Source organism: Xiphias gladius, chromosome 1, assembly GCF_016859285.1.
Source record: "Xiphias gladius isolate SHS-SW01 ecotype Sanya breed wild chromosome 1, ASM1685928v1, whole genome shotgun sequence".
Classification (NCBI taxonomy): domain Eukaryota; kingdom Metazoa; phylum Chordata; class Actinopteri; order Istiophoriformes; family Xiphiidae; genus Xiphias; species Xiphias gladius.
The window spans coordinates 14,596,857-14,615,928 of record NC_053400.1 but is presented as its reverse complement, the minus strand read 5'-3'; the positions used below and the strand labels follow the sequence as shown (position 1 = coordinate 14,615,928).

Genomic DNA, 19,072 nt, shown 5'->3' with positions numbered 1-19,072 from the left:
AAACTGGACTCAGTGAGAAGGCTAACAGGCTGAAAGATGTGCTGCCAGTCACTGCTGAGTTGTTAGCGCGAGGTTTGTGTAGATAACTTGCCAAAGTGCACAATTTTTGTTTTGTTCGAGTGTCATGTAGGTGTGTGTGTGTGTGTTTCCCCAGCACTTTCATTTTCACTAACCTTCTTGTTCAGACAGTCTCCTCTCTGAGACGCCGTCTGTCGTCATTGTGATTTATGAGTTTAATAAAACCCTGTGTGTGCGCGTGTGCCCGTGCGCGCGCACACGTGTCGCTCAGGGCCATACTGTCCCTTACAATCTCTCCACGAGCTCTCTTTTCACAACCTCTCGCTCGCTCCGTGGCTGACAATAGCTGCGAATGTGGCTGTGAATGTTTTAGAAGTGCCCTTGTCAGACTGGTGTCCTTGAGCAAGGGCAGGGTTGTTACTGCCAGTTTTGTTAATTTCAAACTTGCCTTGTTGTCCCCTTAAGGGACGCAGGAGCAAAACTAAATTACAGCTGCGTAGTATTGACGGAGATGCCGGCCCTTCTGTGTGGTTGCGCTGGTGTGTGTGACTGAGTGTGGTAACTATGTCTGTAAAGCTGATGGCACATCTGTGTTTTACCAACTCAACTTGTGACCAGTTTGAGTCTCTGTAAGGGGCAAATTTAGATAGAACAGCTTCATTTATGACGTAACATCCAGTAGCATTCAACTACGTATTAATACTTTTTGCTAGAATGTGTTACAGTACCAGAGCCTACGTTTCAGTAAATTTTGTAGGTTATAACAAAAGTAGTCTTTTACACTAAATATCTGAGTTGTGTCCCCAAGTGTGTTCCTTTATCCTGTACACACATACACACACACACTCACATGCAAATCATTCAACTTTGTGTGCAAACTCTTTAGCTTTCATATTTGTATTTCTACACTTAAATGAATATTTAAACCACGGCACAATGCTACTCTCATCATGGAACAGATATTCATGTATCACTATTGGAGTTTTGGTCCTTTGTCATTTTAACGTCTTTTTGTCTTCATGCATTGATCACATGAAATTCATGGCTTGAACATGGAATTGGTATGTTTTGTGTGTCTTTTATTTTGAGATGCTGCTTTTAAATAATGACATCTCCTCTGTTCACGATGGAGTAAAATAATAGTACACCTCTGCAACTTGTCTGTGCTCTTTTGCTAAAACCTCACAGAGTTTTAATTTATTTTTCACAGGAATGCTGCCCTCATTTTTGTACTGTAAAAAAGAAATACTGGAAAATATACAGTATGTTGCATAAATCTATAAACACTATGCTAGGATATACAAGGACATAGACACAGTGCATACAGTCAAGACTGACAGTTACAGATTTCTGTTCTTCAGGCTCTGAGCTTCAGCGTATTCAATTTTAACTAAAATAATGGATACCACATTAAAGTGCCAAGGTCTCAGCTTTAATTTGAATAGGTTTGCATCAGTATAGAAAGAACTGTGTGGGAGATACAGCCCTTTTAACACATAGTGCCCAAATTTTAGGGGTTCAGAAATAACTGGACAGCTTAACTTGAAGCCAAACAAAATCCACATATTTATTATTTTGTGGTCAATCAGCAGACGCTTGTTATCTTCCCTGGTGATGCTCTGCCAGAGAGTCACTGCATCCTCCTTCAGCTCTTGCTTGTTGTGGGGTCTCTCCTTGAGAGTTGTCTTCGCCAAGTCGAACGCTGCTCAGTCGGACTGAGATCAGGTGACTCACTCGGCCAGTCGAGGATATTCCACGTCTTCACTCTGAAAAAGCTCTGTGGTTGCTTTGGCCGTAAGTTTAGGCTTGTTGTCCTGCTGAATGACGAAACGTCGTCGAATGAGTTTGAAGCAGTTGACTGAATCTGAGCTCAGAGAATGCTCCTGTATACCTCTGCTTTCATCCTGTTGCTTCCTTCAGCAGTGAAATCATCAATAAATGCCAGTGTGCCAGTTCCATTGGAGCCATACATGCCCACTGAACCACCGCCACATTTCACAGATGAGGTGGTGGCTTTGGGTCATGAGCTGTAACTTTTTTCTCAGACAATTTCCTCTTTCCATCATTTTGACAGAGGTTGATTTTCTTTTTTCATCAGATCATTGAACTTTGCTCCAGATTTCTACTGGTTTCTTTCTATTTTTGTGAACTGTAGCCTGGCCTTTCTGTTTTTGAGGTTTACCAGGGGTTTGCATCTTGTGGTAAATCCTCTGAAGTTATGGTCATGAAGTCTTCTCTTGATCGTTGACAAGGAAACATTTTTGCCTATATCCCAGAGAGCGTTCTTGACTTGTTGTGAAGTCATAAAGGTTTTTCTTCACCATCCAAATGATTTTCTGATCCTCCACAAGACTTGTGCCCCTCAGTCTACTAGGTTGTTTGACATTTTCTGGTTTTCCTTTACACACCTAGCAAGCCAACTGCCTTTGATATCTCTCTGATGGGCTTTTGCTTTTGCTCAGCCTCATTATTATCTTCTTCACTTGCATGGACCTCTTCCCTCCTAATATTAACAGACAACTTCACCTCGATCTAAATGGCAACTCTCAACTCTCAGTCAACTCTGAGGCACGTTTTAGCTTTTTCCGTGCATGAACTACCTTTGAAAGGACACACAGTTGATCAACAAACATTTAGTAGCCACATGTCCAATTACTTTTGAACCCCTAAAATTTGGGCACCATGTGTTTAAAGTGCTGTATCTCCCACACAGTTTTTTCTATATTGATGAAAATCAAGTTAAGCTGAGACTTTACACTATAATGTAGTATCCATTATTATAGTAGTAGTAGTCGTATCCATTTTTTTTATTTCAAATTGAATATGTTGAATATCAGAGCATGAAGAACAAAAAAAAAAATGCGTAACTGTTCAAATACTTCTGGTCTTGACTGTATATACTAGATAGATGTTTGAGGAGTGATTCTGGGATAACATAATAAGCAACAGGACAAGAAGGTCTGCTGCCAATATAGAAATGTATAAAGGGGACACGGCTTTGCTGAAAACGGTTTTCTTTGAGGACCAGTCCAAACTGTTTAATACTTGATGTGTTAATATTTCAAATTATGTTTCACGTAAAGAAAATGTAAGAACACAAGTAGAGAACAATATTTTCTTGACCATTGGCCATTATTTATAATTTCCCCAAAAAACACACACACTGATCAATGAATCATCTATAAATAACACTTTATACAATATCCATAAATAATACTGCCAGTTTTAAAAAAGAAAAGGTTCTACAATAATACAGTAGGATTAAATTTTGTACACAAAAACATGAAACTATCAACATTACATAGAAATTTAACATCCTGTGCTGATTAATACTGTATCTGTGATGTTTAGCTTGCTCTAAAAATTAAAGACCAAACCTGTGGAATAGAAAATATAAAAAATGTTTCATTCCTGCCAAAAAAACAAAACAGGACATTGCAGAGATTTTTTTTTTTTCACTTTTAAGCTGATTGCGTTCTTGATACAAGGATGAAAAAGACTAGGCCACAGACAGACAACACTGACTCTGGACACCACTGACAGTTAAACAAAGACATTGAAATTCACCACAGTTGAACAAAGCTTGATTTCATTATGTCCACGTCAGTCTAAATTCAAATGTCAACTGTATGTCCACAACTGACTCTGACAATAAAATCTCAGATTGGGCTTTCTAGTCGCATCACGTAATCACAACAGTCAGACGGCACATCTGTGATTCCCAGCCACATAAAAAAGAAAAGAAAAAAAAACAGTTGGCATTTTTTGTCATAAAACTAACACCAAGGCCATTTCTCTTGTTACTAATAAAAGACTACTGCTGCTGATAATGTTTAAGCTTACTAGGCACAACAGCTTGTCGAAGCCAAAGCGGTGACGGAAACCTATGACATTAACTGATTTCTAGACTGGTTTGATCCTCAACAGTGAGAAGTTAACCTGATATAGCTGATCGTTTCTGTATTTTCTTAAATATGTAAACTACTAACGGTTGGCAAGCAGAGACAGCGAATCAAATTACACCGTGAACATTCAGGCAATGAGCTGAAAGCCATTTAAGGAATGACCTGGTTCTCAGAGCAGGGTTTGAGATATAACCTACTGTGTGCACTGATGTTGGATGTTAGTCCCTACAGGGACTTATACATACAGTGGGCTAAAATGAGACAATACCTTTTTCAATATAGTTTAAGATGAATTCTGCAGTAAAACAACCATTATTATTACTTTCTCTTCAGGTCTTTGGGTCTGTTTTTTTTTGTTTTATTTTACGATTTTGGATCTGAACATTATTAAAACATTACTAACACTCCAAGTGCATTTTGAACATAATTTAAAATGAAATGAAAAGTAATCAGTAGTCATCAATGGTGAACAATATTTCTTCTCTGGTATTTTTCAAGACTTCCTAAATCATATCTCAAGCATTGTAGATTGTCTAAATAATTTCAATACTTCCCAGTCCTGTAAAATGTCCCGTCTGTCCTCGGTTAACAGCGGATAAGATGTTTAACATGTTGAATGTTTTACTGTCTGGGTTTGAAACGAGGTCTGAATTGTCACTGTGATACCTGATTTGATGTGGGGATCTTGTCTTAAAGATGAGTGTCAGTGAACATGGCGTGTTCCTTTTTCACAGAACTTAAGGCTTTGATGGTGTCCACAAACTCAACTTCCTCCGCATACTGAAAGAAAATAAAAGAAGTCACAACATTGGAGTCGATGAGAAGATCTGCAAAAGTCAACAAATTATGGGCTCTGTGGCGGAGATCAAAAGAGACACCAATAGGTCTTTTTCACTGCAGACATTTTGATTTTGCATATTCTTTGAGGGCACAATGTAGCTCACTTCAGATGCTTTGTCCTTCTGATGTTATACTGAATCAACCTATGCATAACATGTACAGAATGACAAAATACTACAGCCTGCTGTGGCAAACTAAGTACTGAATAGTTTGCATTCTGTTTTGATCAGAGGAGGAAGTTGAAGGCTATGAGTCTGTGTTTTTGTGGCACAATTTCAGTATAAATCTGCAGAGATCAGGTAAAGACAGGTGAGAAAAGCACGCCATTTTTCCAGTGAACAACCCAGAGCAGGGACTTGTATTTAATTCTGTGGTCCAGTGATACTGTGTCTCACGGTTGATTTCTCAGATCCTCCTAAATAACCACCTGCCTTAACAGTTAAAGTACCAATTTTTGGTGGCACTGGTCCTGACAGGGCTGGTTATTATAAACAAAGTCTGTCTGTACTGTAATCACTTTACTTTACTATCACTGTAATTTCAACATAAAATGTAAACATATCTCCATCCTCACCAGCCCAGAATCATGTCCCAGTGGTTTGTCCCAGCTTCCTTCCTCCATCATCAGTGACTTCCTGTCAATCAGCTGACTGACACTGCGGTGCAGGGAATGCTGGGAGTAGGCTTGACTGAGGTCTGTTTGGCTGGGGACCCGCAAGACAGACATGGGGCTGAACCGTGAGCTGCTGCCGACAATTTTCGTGTCCGCCAGACCCTGAGAGATTTATTACAAATCAAATACTTTATATAACTGCTAACAACATTTCTGTGCATGCTGTAGTTTAAAAAAAAAAAAAAAAAAAAACACAGGTAAGATGTTCACTATTAATACACTACCTTACTAACACCAGGCTCTGCAAACTGATCGGTATGTGGTATGTGGTATATTCTGAAAAATGGGGGCAGTTGTGTAAGGTACACATAATCTTATCTATGGTTTATGGGATAAAACACGTAAAAACACTGCTTTGTTCCTCTAACTGAATTCCCACCCAAGACAAGTTTCTATTGCTTGAGTCAAATAAGAAACAAGACAAGTTAAACATTGTCATCTTATAAATTTTGACTCAAAGTTCAAATACTATGTTATTGTTACATATCATCTGCATTTAGGTAACATGCAGGGTTCTTGATTCTATTCCCTCTGAACAGGAAAAATATCTATTTGCAATGATAATAATATATAGAACTTAATTAACTGAATTACTGTTTGAATTTAAATTCATATTTGCTGCCATTGTCATAATATCAACAATCAACAGGGGGCACTACTCAGCAAGGACTGGCCCTTTAGGCCTTCGAGGAGAGGGCTGAGTAAAATCTCTAGAAAACATGTTTTGTTGTCTTTTTAACATTTGTTCATGAATAAACAAACCAAAAAAAAAAAAAAAAACAGCCAACACATGGAGACAATTATGCTTGAGCCATAAAAGAAATAATAAAATTAAGATAAGTACAAAACGGTTTTCAGCATGAATTTTGGTTTTATGGTTCCTCCTATAAAATTTGGATATATCACAGGATTGCATTTGTTACATATAGAAAGTCAAGACTTTATATGAGGATATATATGTTTTACCAAAACATGCAACTTGCTTTTGTTCATTCTAGCAGGCCTTTATCGGCGTGGGGTATGCACACACACAAACCAAGCATGCATACACAAACAAAACAGACATGCGTAAAAAGGCACCCACACAAATCCACAGCCCCGTACCTCAGTGTACACAGTGTAGCTTTTAAGTATAACGTTGCTGATCTCAACAGAGTCTGCTACAGTGTCAAACTGCAGGGGGACAATAAAATAAGCATTTAGGGTTTTGACAATAAAATACTAGGAAGCAGTCTTACTGTGGGCCGATCAGGGAGGAGCACAGAGCCGGAGTGATGTTTAGAGCACAACTCAGGACAGGACTTCTGAGAGAGAGAGAGACAGAGAGAGAGAGGAGAGGATGTAGAAAGTAGTATATTGAGGAGGGGAGTCAGAGATGACGGTTATAAAAAAAGAAAATGTAGTGCAGGAAAGATTGACAAAGAACGAAAACAGAGGAGTACTAAGAAAAATGGAAAAGAAATAAAAAGTTATCATAAATTATTAAATCACTTAATCGACCAATGGAAAAAGGTGGATAGTTTTGTTTGAGTAGCACTTACTGTTAATTACTGGTAATGGGTTATTTGAGAGATTAAAATGAGATGATGTCTCTGATTGGAACAAACTTGAGTGGATCAGATGATGCTCTCTCTTGATGTTCTCATTTGTAAATGTCTCCTATTTATTGAATATATATATATATATATATATGGCTTCTAGCTGAAGCAAATTGCAGCCCCTGTCCTTGATTAGGCTTTTAAATCGAGGGTAAAACATCCAAGCAAACAACCTGATAAAACAGAATCAGCATAAAAACAACAGGACAGATAATGTGTATATTAACTTCTATTCTTCCGACAGCTTTGCAGTAGGAATTGTTGTTTCAGCCCCCCCTGGTGGAACTAGAATTAAGTCAAAGCTACATTTGCAAAGAGGACTTTTTAAAAACGTGTACAATCAGAAAAAAAAGAGTTTTGATTCAGTCACCTAGAGATTTCTAGAAATCAAACAAAAACAGTCTTGTTTCTCCCTCTATTTTACCTTCCCTCTTCTGGTGCCTCAGTTTTCTTCATCCTCTCTGTAACCCTGACTACCTCTGTCTCTCTTCTCCCCTTTCAACCATCTTTTCACTCTGTTTTCTCTGAGTGCCTTGTTTCCCTGCTCCTCTCACCATGTATGTCTCTCCCCTGGCTTTCCTGGTCTTCTGAAGCATGACCAACGGAGGGCGCTCTCTGGCTGATGGATTCTTCCTCAGGGCTCTGGGAGGGAGAAAAAAAATCATTAAAACCCCTTTGTTCAAATTCAGATTAAATTTCCTGCGTTTTTACTGTGTGCTGTGTTTTATAAAGACATGTCTAAGTTATGGTTAGTATTATCCATTAGTCGAGTTTTATATTGACTAGTGCAGAGTACTTGAGAAGACATTTATTCTATTAATGCCTTAAACCTTTTACAGTCTACACATTACATTAGAATACCTTTGTAGCACTAGGCCCAGCAGTATTGCTAACAGAAATAGACCCAGCAGTGCTAACAGCAGGATGAACCACAGCTCAGAGTAAACCGGGGCTTCTGACATACTGACACCCTGTTTACCACTGTCTTCAGGCTCAGGAGGACCTGCAAAGAGAGAGAAATAAATGAGTTACTAGTTAAACTAAATGTTTCAATTTTGTACTTTTACTTGTACTTTTGTTCATTTGTTGTATTTAATTTTATTTTACTTTACTCTGCTTATGTACTGCATATGCTTTGGCAACATTTTTTAACAAAACATCATGCCCATAAAGTTTCACTGAATTAAAACAAGGAGTGGGACAGTGAGAGAATCACTGTGGAATATTCAGATTCAGTGTGTGTGTGTGTGTGTGTGTGTGTTTGTTACCGAGGCCTGTGGCAGGGCTGTATCTGATGGTGGGAGTACTGGCACTGCCACTGTTTGTGGTACAAGTCACCTGAAATGACAGAGCTGAGAAGAACAGAGGGAACAGAGATATAGAGCAAAAGAACATATTTTAGGTTAAAATGAAGTTAGAGCATAGTCAAGCTTTCATTCCCCTGTGAGGATGCTTATATACCCAAAATGAAAACTTCCTATGGAAAAGAGGGGGAGAAAAACATACTTCAGTGGTTCAAACCTGAAGCAAAACAGCTCTCTACTGTCGCTTCTGGATGCTTCTCCTGTCAACACTCCAACTCTCTCAACTAAAAACTGCAGCTGTGGCTGTGATGGCAATTCCCATTTCTCCGAGATGCTCTAGTCACTTCAGCACATCCCATCAGTCAAAGGCCTGGCTCATCCTCATTATCAACCTGACAGCTGATCAAATAATTTCCTATGCGTTGAGTCCTAGTATATATATATTTACATTTATACAGTATATGGAGTATATTATTTATTTATTTATTTATTTGTTACAGCATTGCCGGATTCAACAGCAGCAATACACCAAATTTGATTTTGTTTGGAGCATACTGCCTGCATAAGTCTGTATTTCTCTAATTGCACCTGCTGTAACGTACGTCTGTAGCGGTAGAAACTACTCTCACAAAGTGTATGATATATATACATTTGTGCATGGATATGTATGTGTATGTTTGGTATGCGTGTGCTCTCACTTTTCTGTGAGATGCGCGGAATATAGAGATAGCTGTAGAAGCCAGTATAGACCCTCAGCTGGCTCTCAGTCACACTATACTCCTTCAGGTATCCGTTGAGGGAGAAGGACCCCGTCCAGTCCAGCCAAATGACTGTCAGATTACTGCCCACTGAGAAAGGAGACACATACTGGGGCGCTGGAGGGAGGGAGAGAGAGAGAGCGGGAGAGAGGGGGGATAAGAGAAACTTTGAATGTGTTTTTATGATTCTAAAGACTGGTTATCTGTGAGGGTGGAGGGATTTGATGCGTTTATCACCTTCACTGAATGTAGTAACAGCCGTCCAGTTGGAGGCAGTGCTGCCCATGTTGTTGAAGCAGGCAGCTCTCAGCTCATAGGTGGAGTATGGCTGGAGACCTGCACAGTTTAGTTGTGTTTATATTTATACAAAACGTATAACACAGGCAAACACACAGAGCAAGTACATCTCACATGATCTTATAAACTTTTATCCTACTTTGATGAAGACTGGCCGCCTACCTCAGTTCACGATGTATGATTCTTAGTCAGAAAGCTTGGCTAGTTTCTGGACATACATTAAGTCTTTTTAGATCCCCTACTGGTTTTAGGACTTCCTGTGCTCTCTATTATTAATGGGTCACTCACTACTGAGGGTTCTGACTTTACTGTGTTTACACATTTTTATTGTATTATTGTGGTTGCTGTTGCTCTTTTTTATCGTATCCTTTTCATTTTTGCTGCTGTACAGCGGTTTGGTACCTATGCTAATGTTTTTATCGTAAAGTGTGTCCGGGACATCTTAGTGTCATCGTGAATTAAAAAAAATATCTGTACTTGTCATAAGTATGAAGTCACCTGTTACATTGTAGCTTCGCCTTTTGCCAAAGAAACTGATTTCAACTGGTCCTTCAACGCAAGGGAGGGGTACAGGCTGGGGGGGCTGCGGGCAAGGTGATCTGAGATGTAGTTCACAGCTGGAAACAGAAAAAGAGAGTGAGTGAGTGAGAGTGGGATTAAGGTATGTGTATCTGTGCAAGCAGTCTGTCTCACTCATTATGAACGCTGAGTGCAAATAGTATTTAATAACAATGTGAACTTTTTTCCTTGTCTTTTCACCTCTCAATGACTCCATTAGGTGCCAGAGGCTCGTCCCAGTCCAGCTGAACAGAGCGGGAGGTCAGGGTGACAGGGCGAGGAGGGGGCTGGTGTGCTGGTGGCGCAGCCAGGGTGTGGAGCTCACTCAGTGGACCCTGGCTACAGCACTGACAAATGTTCAAAACAGAGACTTCAAACATGTATAGTATTTCTGTGTCTACAAATAAAATATCCTGGCAAAATTTATAAGGAAAAACTATATACACAATATGTGCCCTCAAGTATTTTACAGTAAAATTTTTGCTGTCAAGGCAAACTGTGTTAAATATTACTTAATATAAATACTACTCAAGTGGAGGTATGTTTTCTTCTGTCAGAAAATACTTAGGTAAAAGTACTTACGTAGCTCTTTGAAAACTGATCTAAGTAACAGTTGCTTATTTACATATGATAACTGTAAAAGGGCTAATGGGAAAACCTGACAGTAACCATTTAATAAACATTTGCCCTGTCAAGCAATTCCTTTACAAATCAGTGATGCTGTCCAAAGTGGTGACCATTCCTTCTTTACAAGACAAGGTGTGAATGCAAGCTTAAACTGAATATCCTTCTGTCAATCTAGCGATAAATTCATCTCATTTCTTCTTTATACTGGTTCACTGTACCAATTTGGAAACACTGGTGTAGGTCACAACAGTGTTTCAAAAATAAGAACACATCAGATTTTACTTTCATGACATAGTAGAGCTGTATATACAACTACAGAGTATATCTCATACTACCCTGCATTCTAGTAATATTACCTGATAACAGGTGCAGGCCTCTACTGCTACCCAGTACTGGGTGTAAGGATGTAAACCATGGAGTGTCTGCTGATGGGTTGTACCCTCTGAGAGCTATAAGAAGGCGTTAGTGAGGTAAGTTTATGTTTTAGGTCAACGTAGTGTTGAAAAGAGCAAATAATAGGAGAATAATAAGGAGAGTAATAGGAGAGTACAAGGAAGAGGCGGTGGCCACAGAAAGGGGTTGTAGTTGTAAAGAAAAAGGGAAAATGAAAGAGACAGCACAGAAATCAAACCAAGAAACTCAGTACGAGTTATTATTAAGTGCATTATTAACTGCAGTGTTATATGCTCTACCAGAGTGTGGTTGTTGTGGTTCAGCGAGAACACTCTGTAAAGACTAACAATCCCATTGGGTCGAGCCGGAGGATGGATGTCCACTACTGCTGAGGTTGCTGAAACACGCAGGAAAATAGGTGGGCGAACACCCTCAGGTGGGGCAGGTCCTGTCCTCCCATTGGCCCACGGACTGCCAATATGACCGGCCGAATTCACTGCCCACACCTGTTGGTCAAAACCTCATATCAGTCCATAATATCATGAAGTTTGAACTGATGGGCAATAATAGAGAGGGAACATGTGACAAAAAATGAGATTTTAGATGAATTTTTATTAACTCTCAATGGTGAGTATGCACCAGACCAACAAAAGGATGTAAGTCAATTCATTGGACTATACATCAAAACCAACATCACCATGCAACCCAACACTAACATATCTGCATGACAATTACTTTTCACCTTCTTCAAGGAGTTATTCTCTCACACACACACACACACACACACACACACACACACACACACACACACACACACACACACACCAAACACTTTTACACACACATACACAGAGTAATCTTATTTGTGTGCTTGTGTTGGGTATAATTAGAGGGTGTACACAGCACAGGGTCAAGCAGGGTTGAGATTTGCATGTGTAAGTCATCTGTAGCCTGTCAGAAGTAGTGCAGAAGGCAGATGGATGGGTCTGAGCTTTAGTCTCAAAAGTGTGCGTCTGTGTGTGTATGCGGTTTATTGTTTGTGGCTGTGATTGCGGGTTTTGTGCGTGAATGCGTGTGCATGCAAGTGTGTTAAGAGTTGAATTAACCTCAATAATAGTCAATTAGGCTGTGATCAATCAGACTGATTGATCTAAGTGACAGCACAGATGGACTGAGATGGGAGAGGGGATATAAGACTGGAAGATGGAGAGACTGGGAATGGGGAGGAGGAGGACAGGAGGAAGGGTAGACAAGACACAAGGAGAGGAACCAGGAGAAATTTTGAGCTGGGTGCCATTTTGTAATTTTGTGGCTCCTGATGAACCTGCTGCATAGAGATAGGTATAGTTCTGCAGATAAGATTACTTTGAAATTGTGCTTGTGTTTGCGGTTACACAGACAACATCTTAGTGCTAACTTTTGGCTTTGATGTTGTTAGTTGGTGGGGGTACACACAGACCTCTCAAACATTACAAAAAAACATTTCATGTACGCCAAACCTTGCCTTTTTTACTTTGATATACATTTTTTATGCACTGTATATTTAAATACACATCAAAACACATTGACTTGATAACTGTATTGTATCCAATCCAATGTATCCAATAAAATGGGTATACAACCTAGTGTGCAGTTGTATACACCAGTCTGGTAAGCTATTCCACACAGAGCACAAGTCTACACAGTGGAGTAATCTGAGTGTAGTAGGTATTAGGTTGCACTGTAGGATTTTTCCTGAGCTTTTGACTTTAAGAACTTTTGACTTTCTCTCATGTAAAAAGTATTATTACAGAGATATTTACTGATCCTACATGCGGTCATGTAAGCAGCAGGACTATAAATACAAAAACGTAAACTTTAAATGTCTTACCAAAAGAATGCAATCACGCAAGTATACTGTATGTGAATATCAAGTCTAAGTTCAAGTTTAGTGACCATACAGTCCTACAGTCAGTCCTCTAACTTTTCTGTGTTTGTGTATTACAGTATCTTACTTCTGAGGCATTCTGAGTCCATATTGTTGCGTGGTGGATGAAGAGAAAGGGAATGGTCGGAGGGATGTCAGGAAGAGGAATGAAGGAAAGAGCGGGAGCCTGTGTGGAGTAGGAGGGGTGGAGGGATGGAAGGAAGAGGGTACATTAGGTAAAGGGCATGCTGTCACTCTGATAAGGAAAGGTCAAAGAGAAGTAGAGAAGTGTGGGGCTGTGAAAGATGAGCCCGTAGGGTTTGTGTGTGCGTGTGTGTATACAATGGGTGTTAGACAACTGATAACTGAAAACATGGTTATAATGAACCGTACATGTGTTTGTTACTAAAACCATGGTCATTAAATTGTCGGTTTTAAGAATCTATCAAAATTATGGCTTTAAAGTACTATAATACTACTAGCACGATTTGAATAGCACAGAGATTAGGTGACTCTGGCTCACATTAACTGTGACTTGACTTGTTGCTTAAAAGAGTTCCAAGTAAATTTGTTTCTGCCATCACAGAAATTATAACTTTCAGCAATAAAATATTTCCACCAAGCAAAGACCATGTTCTTCCTCCACATAGACAGAACTGAGAGAAAAAGTTCAAAACTAAAGTCAGCCCAGATCACCTTGCCCTTGATCCAGTGCTGAAAGATAGAACTCATCTCTTCGCCCTTGTATCATCTACAAACTTTTTACTGCTTTCTCTCCTCCCCTCTCCTCTCCTCTCCTATTGGGTCATGATTTGGCTTATTAGACAAAATAAAAATATACCCTGTTAGCATGGCAGCAAATGAGCCACCATGGCAACGAACAACTTCAGGAAGCTTCCAGACAGTATTCGAGCCTTTTTATTGGACACTTAGAATGCAGACTTGATGTGAGCGCTCTGATAGGCCAACATAGCTACTTGGCGGGTGCATCTACTTGGGGTGAAGGGGCTAAGTTGTGTGAAAGTGGGCAGTAATTAAAACCAAGCATAAAGCTGTCAATAGGAGCTTATGACCCAGAGTAATTAGCCTAATATGATTTCTCTCTCTGCACTGTGGTGTGCTAAACTGAACTGACTTATCGTCCTTGTGTACGTCTGAAACACAGGGAGAGAAAGGATGTGAGCCAGATAGGAACACAGACAGATTAACAGCTAAATAAAAATCAAGCAAGGCAGATAGATGGACAGACAGACCGAGAAAATATAAGTCAGTGCTTGAAAACTGAGAGAAATGACTGAGATAACTTCAAATGAAATGTCCAAAAATGTAAACAGTTTCTTCACTTCACTGTCTCTGACACACACACACACACACACACACACTCACACATGTTGACATGCACACAGAATAATACTGTGTACATGCAGACAACACACACATACCACCACCTTGTCCACGTACCCCAATCCCCCACTGGCAAATCCTCAGGGGACGTGTAGCGGTCACCATTAAAAGGTCTTTCCAATACAAGCTCTGTTACCAAGGGGGCTAACAGTTAATTCGATTGGCTGGCGGGTAATCAGGAAGTGGGTGCTCTGAGGGCCCAGTGATTAATGGATCTGTTGCCCGCCCGTCATCTCCCAAAGCTCCTCCCTCCCTCCCCTCCTCCTGTCATAAATTAGGAACCTCGTAAATAAAGACGGCACCACAATCAGGCAAACTCAATCAATTACACAGGTTCTCTGGCCTCGGCTCGTATGTCTGACAGGCAGGAATGCTAATGTTATTGTTGCTTCCAAAGGGCTAGCCTGTCAATTAGCGTACCAATGCACAGCACAACAGCATGAATATGGACCCCTCCATTTAACACCTGTCTGATTACTTGGCTTGTGTGTTTGTGTGTGTATGCTGGAGTGTATGGATGACTGTATCAGTTGAGGTGTGTGTATTTGTGTGTGTGACTGGACTTTTGGAAAACATTGCATTGTGAAAACAGGCTACATCTTCTGATGGTTCAATCACATCAGATCCCATCTCCAAATGAGGTTCACGGATCACAATAAAACATTTAACTTTGTTCCCTTGTCCAATGCAGAGGACAAAAATGAGTAAACGCCTCAGTTGGAGTGAGAATATTTACTGTCTATGAGAACATATATTACAGTTATAATACTGCTGTATATTATTTCTGTTATCCTAGTTCTTTCAGCTTTTTTGTAATTCTTACTTCCTCCCCAAAAAAGTCTTGCTATTACATTTGTTTTTTTGAAATAGGTCAACTTGCTGTTGCTCCCTGTCATTCCACAGAAACCCGTATAATACAAACAAAAAACAATTGAAACTGCTGAAGACTTGCATTTTTTTATTTTTATTATATGGGTTTCTGTGGAATGACACGGAGCAACAGCAAGTTGACCTATTTCAAAAAACAAACGTAATAGCAAGATATTTTTTACCAAAAGACTAATTTCCATTTCCTATCAGATCTGGATAAATATTAGTTAAATCAGTTAATTTTTAATGGTAATGACCAGTTCATATGTATTTGCTGTATTTTGCGTCTCTAAACACAGAAACATCTAAATACACAGAGCATTATACCTGATATTGGTATAGGGTGTATGGCTGTAGTCCTTCATCTTTGTATGCAGTAGAAACATTCCTGTAGACAAGTGTTGCTCCATCACTTCTGTGGGTATCAGTGGTATGGTCCAGTCTGCGGTACACCTCATAATGCAGGACTCTACCATTTGGCTGAGCTGGAGGGGACCAGGTGAGCAGAAAGGTGGTCGGCAGGCCAGTGTGTTTGTCAGGCTGCAGGTCTAATAGTGGTGCTGTCTGTCCAGCAGGGGGCACCTCCAGAGTGAGCACAGATGACCAGTCACTGGAGGAGCAGCCCAGCGCTGTGCAAGCCTCCACCCTCATCTCATACCTACACACACACACACACACACACACACACACACACATAGACACATATATCTAAATGCAATAATAAGTGATAATTGTGTTTTCTGTAAAACAAGTGAGAAAAAATATATTTTATTTATAATTTTATTCATAATATTTTATTTATAATTATTTTCTCTTCAAACTGGATCGAAGGTCTGGGGGGGGCTTCTTTAGATGATAACGCCGATGAGCTTTTATTATCTGAACCTTATCAATACCTACATACGCTCACACATACACAGCAACACATATATACACAGGAATAGAGACACACAAGTGCATATGCACATGCACCCTTACACACGAAGACATACACGTCATATGGTTCTTTGGTCTACACAATTGTCTTTGTGTGAGAGAGAGTGATAGATACATTGTCGCCGATTCAAGGTTGACTCTACTTTCTCTTTTTCTATATCTCACTTTGTTTTAAACCACTACAGCCTTGATGCTGTCCTTTTGAAAGCATGTTTGACAGGCTGTTCTCGACAAATCAAGTTACCTGCAATTTGACAATTATTTGAAATAATGCCTTTGACTTATTTAACAAGTGCTTGAATGTCTCCAGTTGAAGACTTTGTAGGGGGCAAATCAGCACAAATTGCACGGTGATGATGTGCATGTTTTTATATTTGTAAGACTATTTTTCATGTGGAAGTAAATGATACAAGCCAGTGAAGGAAGACACACATCATCTATGTGGCAGACCTTTCTTCGTATTTGCTCCAGTGTTGAAACTTGTCACACTTCCGACAAGAAATGTGGAAAATATATAAAACCATACTTGGCTGCTTTTTGATCCCTCTTTCCTTCTCTTTTTCTATCCTTTTAGAACCAAGTTACCACAAGTTTACACAATTTTATTTAGGCTCACTGTCAGTGTAATTCTTTTAAAAGATATGTTAAATTGCATTATCTATTTTGAAAGAATGCATTGTTTGATTGTTTATAAGAAAATTTAAGTTATTAATTGACTGAATTAATCACTGAAAATTAAGTGAACCCAGGTTTGGTATTAACTGATCTGTGGTACAACAGTCCCTTGATTGTGGACATTTGTAAGGAAGCTGACCAGTGTTTTTTGTTACCAAAAGATGGCACTCTGTTTCCTTCTTTGTTGCTCATCTCTTATTCCTCCCCATAGTTTCTTTCATTACAGTACTTACAACACAGAGAAAGGTGGAACTGTAACTGCATTGTTAAACTTGTGTCAACCATTTTAGGCAATGATGATTAAATTATAAATGAGCTATATATTTACACAAGCTTCTTGTAAAAAAAAGAAAAAGAAAAATTACAACTAAAAGTACAAATATGTCTAACTTATAATCTATACTGTACATACAAACACAGCTAATCCATAAGCAAACATAATGTACTGCATAATAGCTTAAAAGTTAACTGTGGTGAATTGTGGTTTCACTGACCTGTGATAAGGAGCCAGCCCATGCAGAGTGGTGTGTCGGTCAGAGAAGGCACTATCCTTTGGAGTGAACACAGTGCTGGTGATGCTGAGCTGGACTGGATCTCTCTGATACACAGTGTAACTCACAATCTCTCCATTAGGACGGACCGGAGAACTCCACTCCACTCTCACCTGGAAAGACAAACAACAAAGAGCATAAAACTTTTAAACAAAAATTTAAGGATAGTACGAAGGCAAACCTCAACCTTTAGTTATGTCCTGATTCAGCTCGTACTTACACAGTATAGACTGAATAGATGAATGACCCACCTGGCTTGGTCCCAGAGGCATCAGTGTCGGGAGACCGACACCAGAAGGAGCTGACGGGTGAGTCTTTGCTGAGGCTGCAGCACTGCTCACTGCCCCTCTGCTGTTGTTGCACCTGACAACGTAGCTATATTCCACGCTTGGCAAAAGTGTGAAGTCATGGTAATGTGTCTGTGTGCCCACATAGATAACTTCACCATCTCTGCAGAGTTCATACCCTGTGATGATGCCATTAGGGTGCTCTGGTGGTCTCCAGGTAATCTCCACTGACTCTGGGCCCGTGACCTTCAAAGGAAAGGTTTTGGTCGCATCAAACAGACCTCCAAACAGCATTTAATATTCAGTACGTATTCAAATGTTTGAGAGTGTAGTATTGTGATATGACAGATCTATGAAAAGAGAAAAAGCTGCTTATTAGAAGATATCTGAAACATAGAAACTGTAAAACTCCTCCTATTAACAATAGTAATAATAATCCTAATCATAATAATAATAATCATCATCAAATAACAATGACAAAACAAATGATCAGTTTTTGTTGAAACTGTTTTAGAGATGTGTTGATTCAACTGTATGATGCTGCAGTTTGAAGTGCTGTTGAACTGTATTGTTTTATGGTGACGGGTGTTTTTATTATTTTATAGCAATGATGGTAGGCTGAATAACAGAAACACCTCTCTGTATAATGCAATACAGTTCAACTGCACCACAAATTGCGTCCTCCAAAATGACCACAAATTTGAATCAACGCCTCTCTAAAACCGTTTCAACAAAAACTAGATTATAACATTCACGAAGGTTGGATTCATTGACTTTTATATTTGACTGCATTAGTTTTAGCTAGGTGTACCTGATAAACTGGCCACTAAGTGCATATGCTTCATGTCAAATGTAAAATTTAAAATACATGTTTAATTTTTCTACGGATTACTGAATAATGAGCGTTGCGCAAGAGGCTAGGTTCCACTGAACTTAAATTCTCCCGGATGACTGGGGAAATGTCTTCAATACTGCAAAGCAAGTCCAGTTTCCTTTGATTCATTCTGGACCGAAATCCACAGATTTAAGCATTGAACAGCTAGCAACAGATATTTTAACTGGCAGTCAAAAATAAACAAAGGCACCTTAAGAGTTGGGGCAGCCAGGCCAGTGGGAGGAGCCTCCTCAGTTACAGCTGACATAGTGCCGCTGGTGGTGCACCCGCCACTGGTACAAGCCAACAGAACCAGCTGATATGATGTGTGAGGCTGTAGATCTGACAACACGGCATTTATGTGTCTCCCACGGTAAACCTCTTCGTTGTTTAGTTTCAGCACATATTCTGTAACCTCTCCGTTCTGCGTCAGTGGTTTACTCCAAGAAATGTTCATACTGTTTGATGTGATGGTGTCCACCGTGGGAGCTTCCACTGTAGCAGGTGGAGCTTCTAAGGTCGTGATGTTTGTATGAGGGCTGGTGGTGCATCCCTCAGATGTACAAGCTATGACTGAGTAGCTGTAGAAAAGAATAGA

At 39.7% G+C, this 19,072-nt stretch overlaps 1 protein-coding gene across 1 annotated transcript in view; it reads right to left on the bottom strand.

Annotated features, from left to right (window-relative positions):
- Window positions 1-3,198: 3,198 nt before the first annotated feature.
- Window positions 3,199-19,072, bottom strand: part of ush2a (Usher syndrome 2A (autosomal recessive, mild)) — a 223,593-nt gene continuing 207,719 nt past the window's right edge. The window contains exons 79-95 of the mRNA XM_040127015.1: window positions 18,686-19,055; window positions 17,565-17,846; window positions 17,257-17,426; window positions 15,479-15,809; window positions 11,271-11,477; window positions 10,935-11,027; window positions 10,153-10,298; window positions 9,892-10,010; window positions 9,334-9,432; window positions 9,037-9,213; window positions 8,303-8,386; window positions 7,896-8,037; window positions 7,589-7,676; window positions 6,541-6,609; window positions 5,338-5,538; window positions 4,590-4,703; window positions 3,199-3,730 (exon numbers count right to left, since the gene is read on the bottom strand). Of these exons, the coding sequence (XP_039982949.1) occupies window positions 4,614-4,703; window positions 5,338-5,538; window positions 6,541-6,609; window positions 7,589-7,676; window positions 7,896-8,037; window positions 8,303-8,386; window positions 9,037-9,213; window positions 9,334-9,432; window positions 9,892-10,010; window positions 10,153-10,298; window positions 10,935-11,027; window positions 11,271-11,477; window positions 15,479-15,809; window positions 17,257-17,426; window positions 17,565-17,846; window positions 18,686-19,055 (2,668 nt within the window). The 3' untranslated portion in view covers window positions 3,199-3,730; window positions 4,590-4,613. The remainder of the gene's footprint in view (window positions 3,731-4,589; window positions 4,704-5,337; window positions 5,539-6,540; window positions 6,610-7,588; window positions 7,677-7,895; window positions 8,038-8,302; window positions 8,387-9,036; window positions 9,214-9,333; window positions 9,433-9,891; window positions 10,011-10,152; window positions 10,299-10,934; window positions 11,028-11,270; window positions 11,478-15,478; window positions 15,810-17,256; window positions 17,427-17,564; window positions 17,847-18,685; window positions 19,056-19,072) is intronic.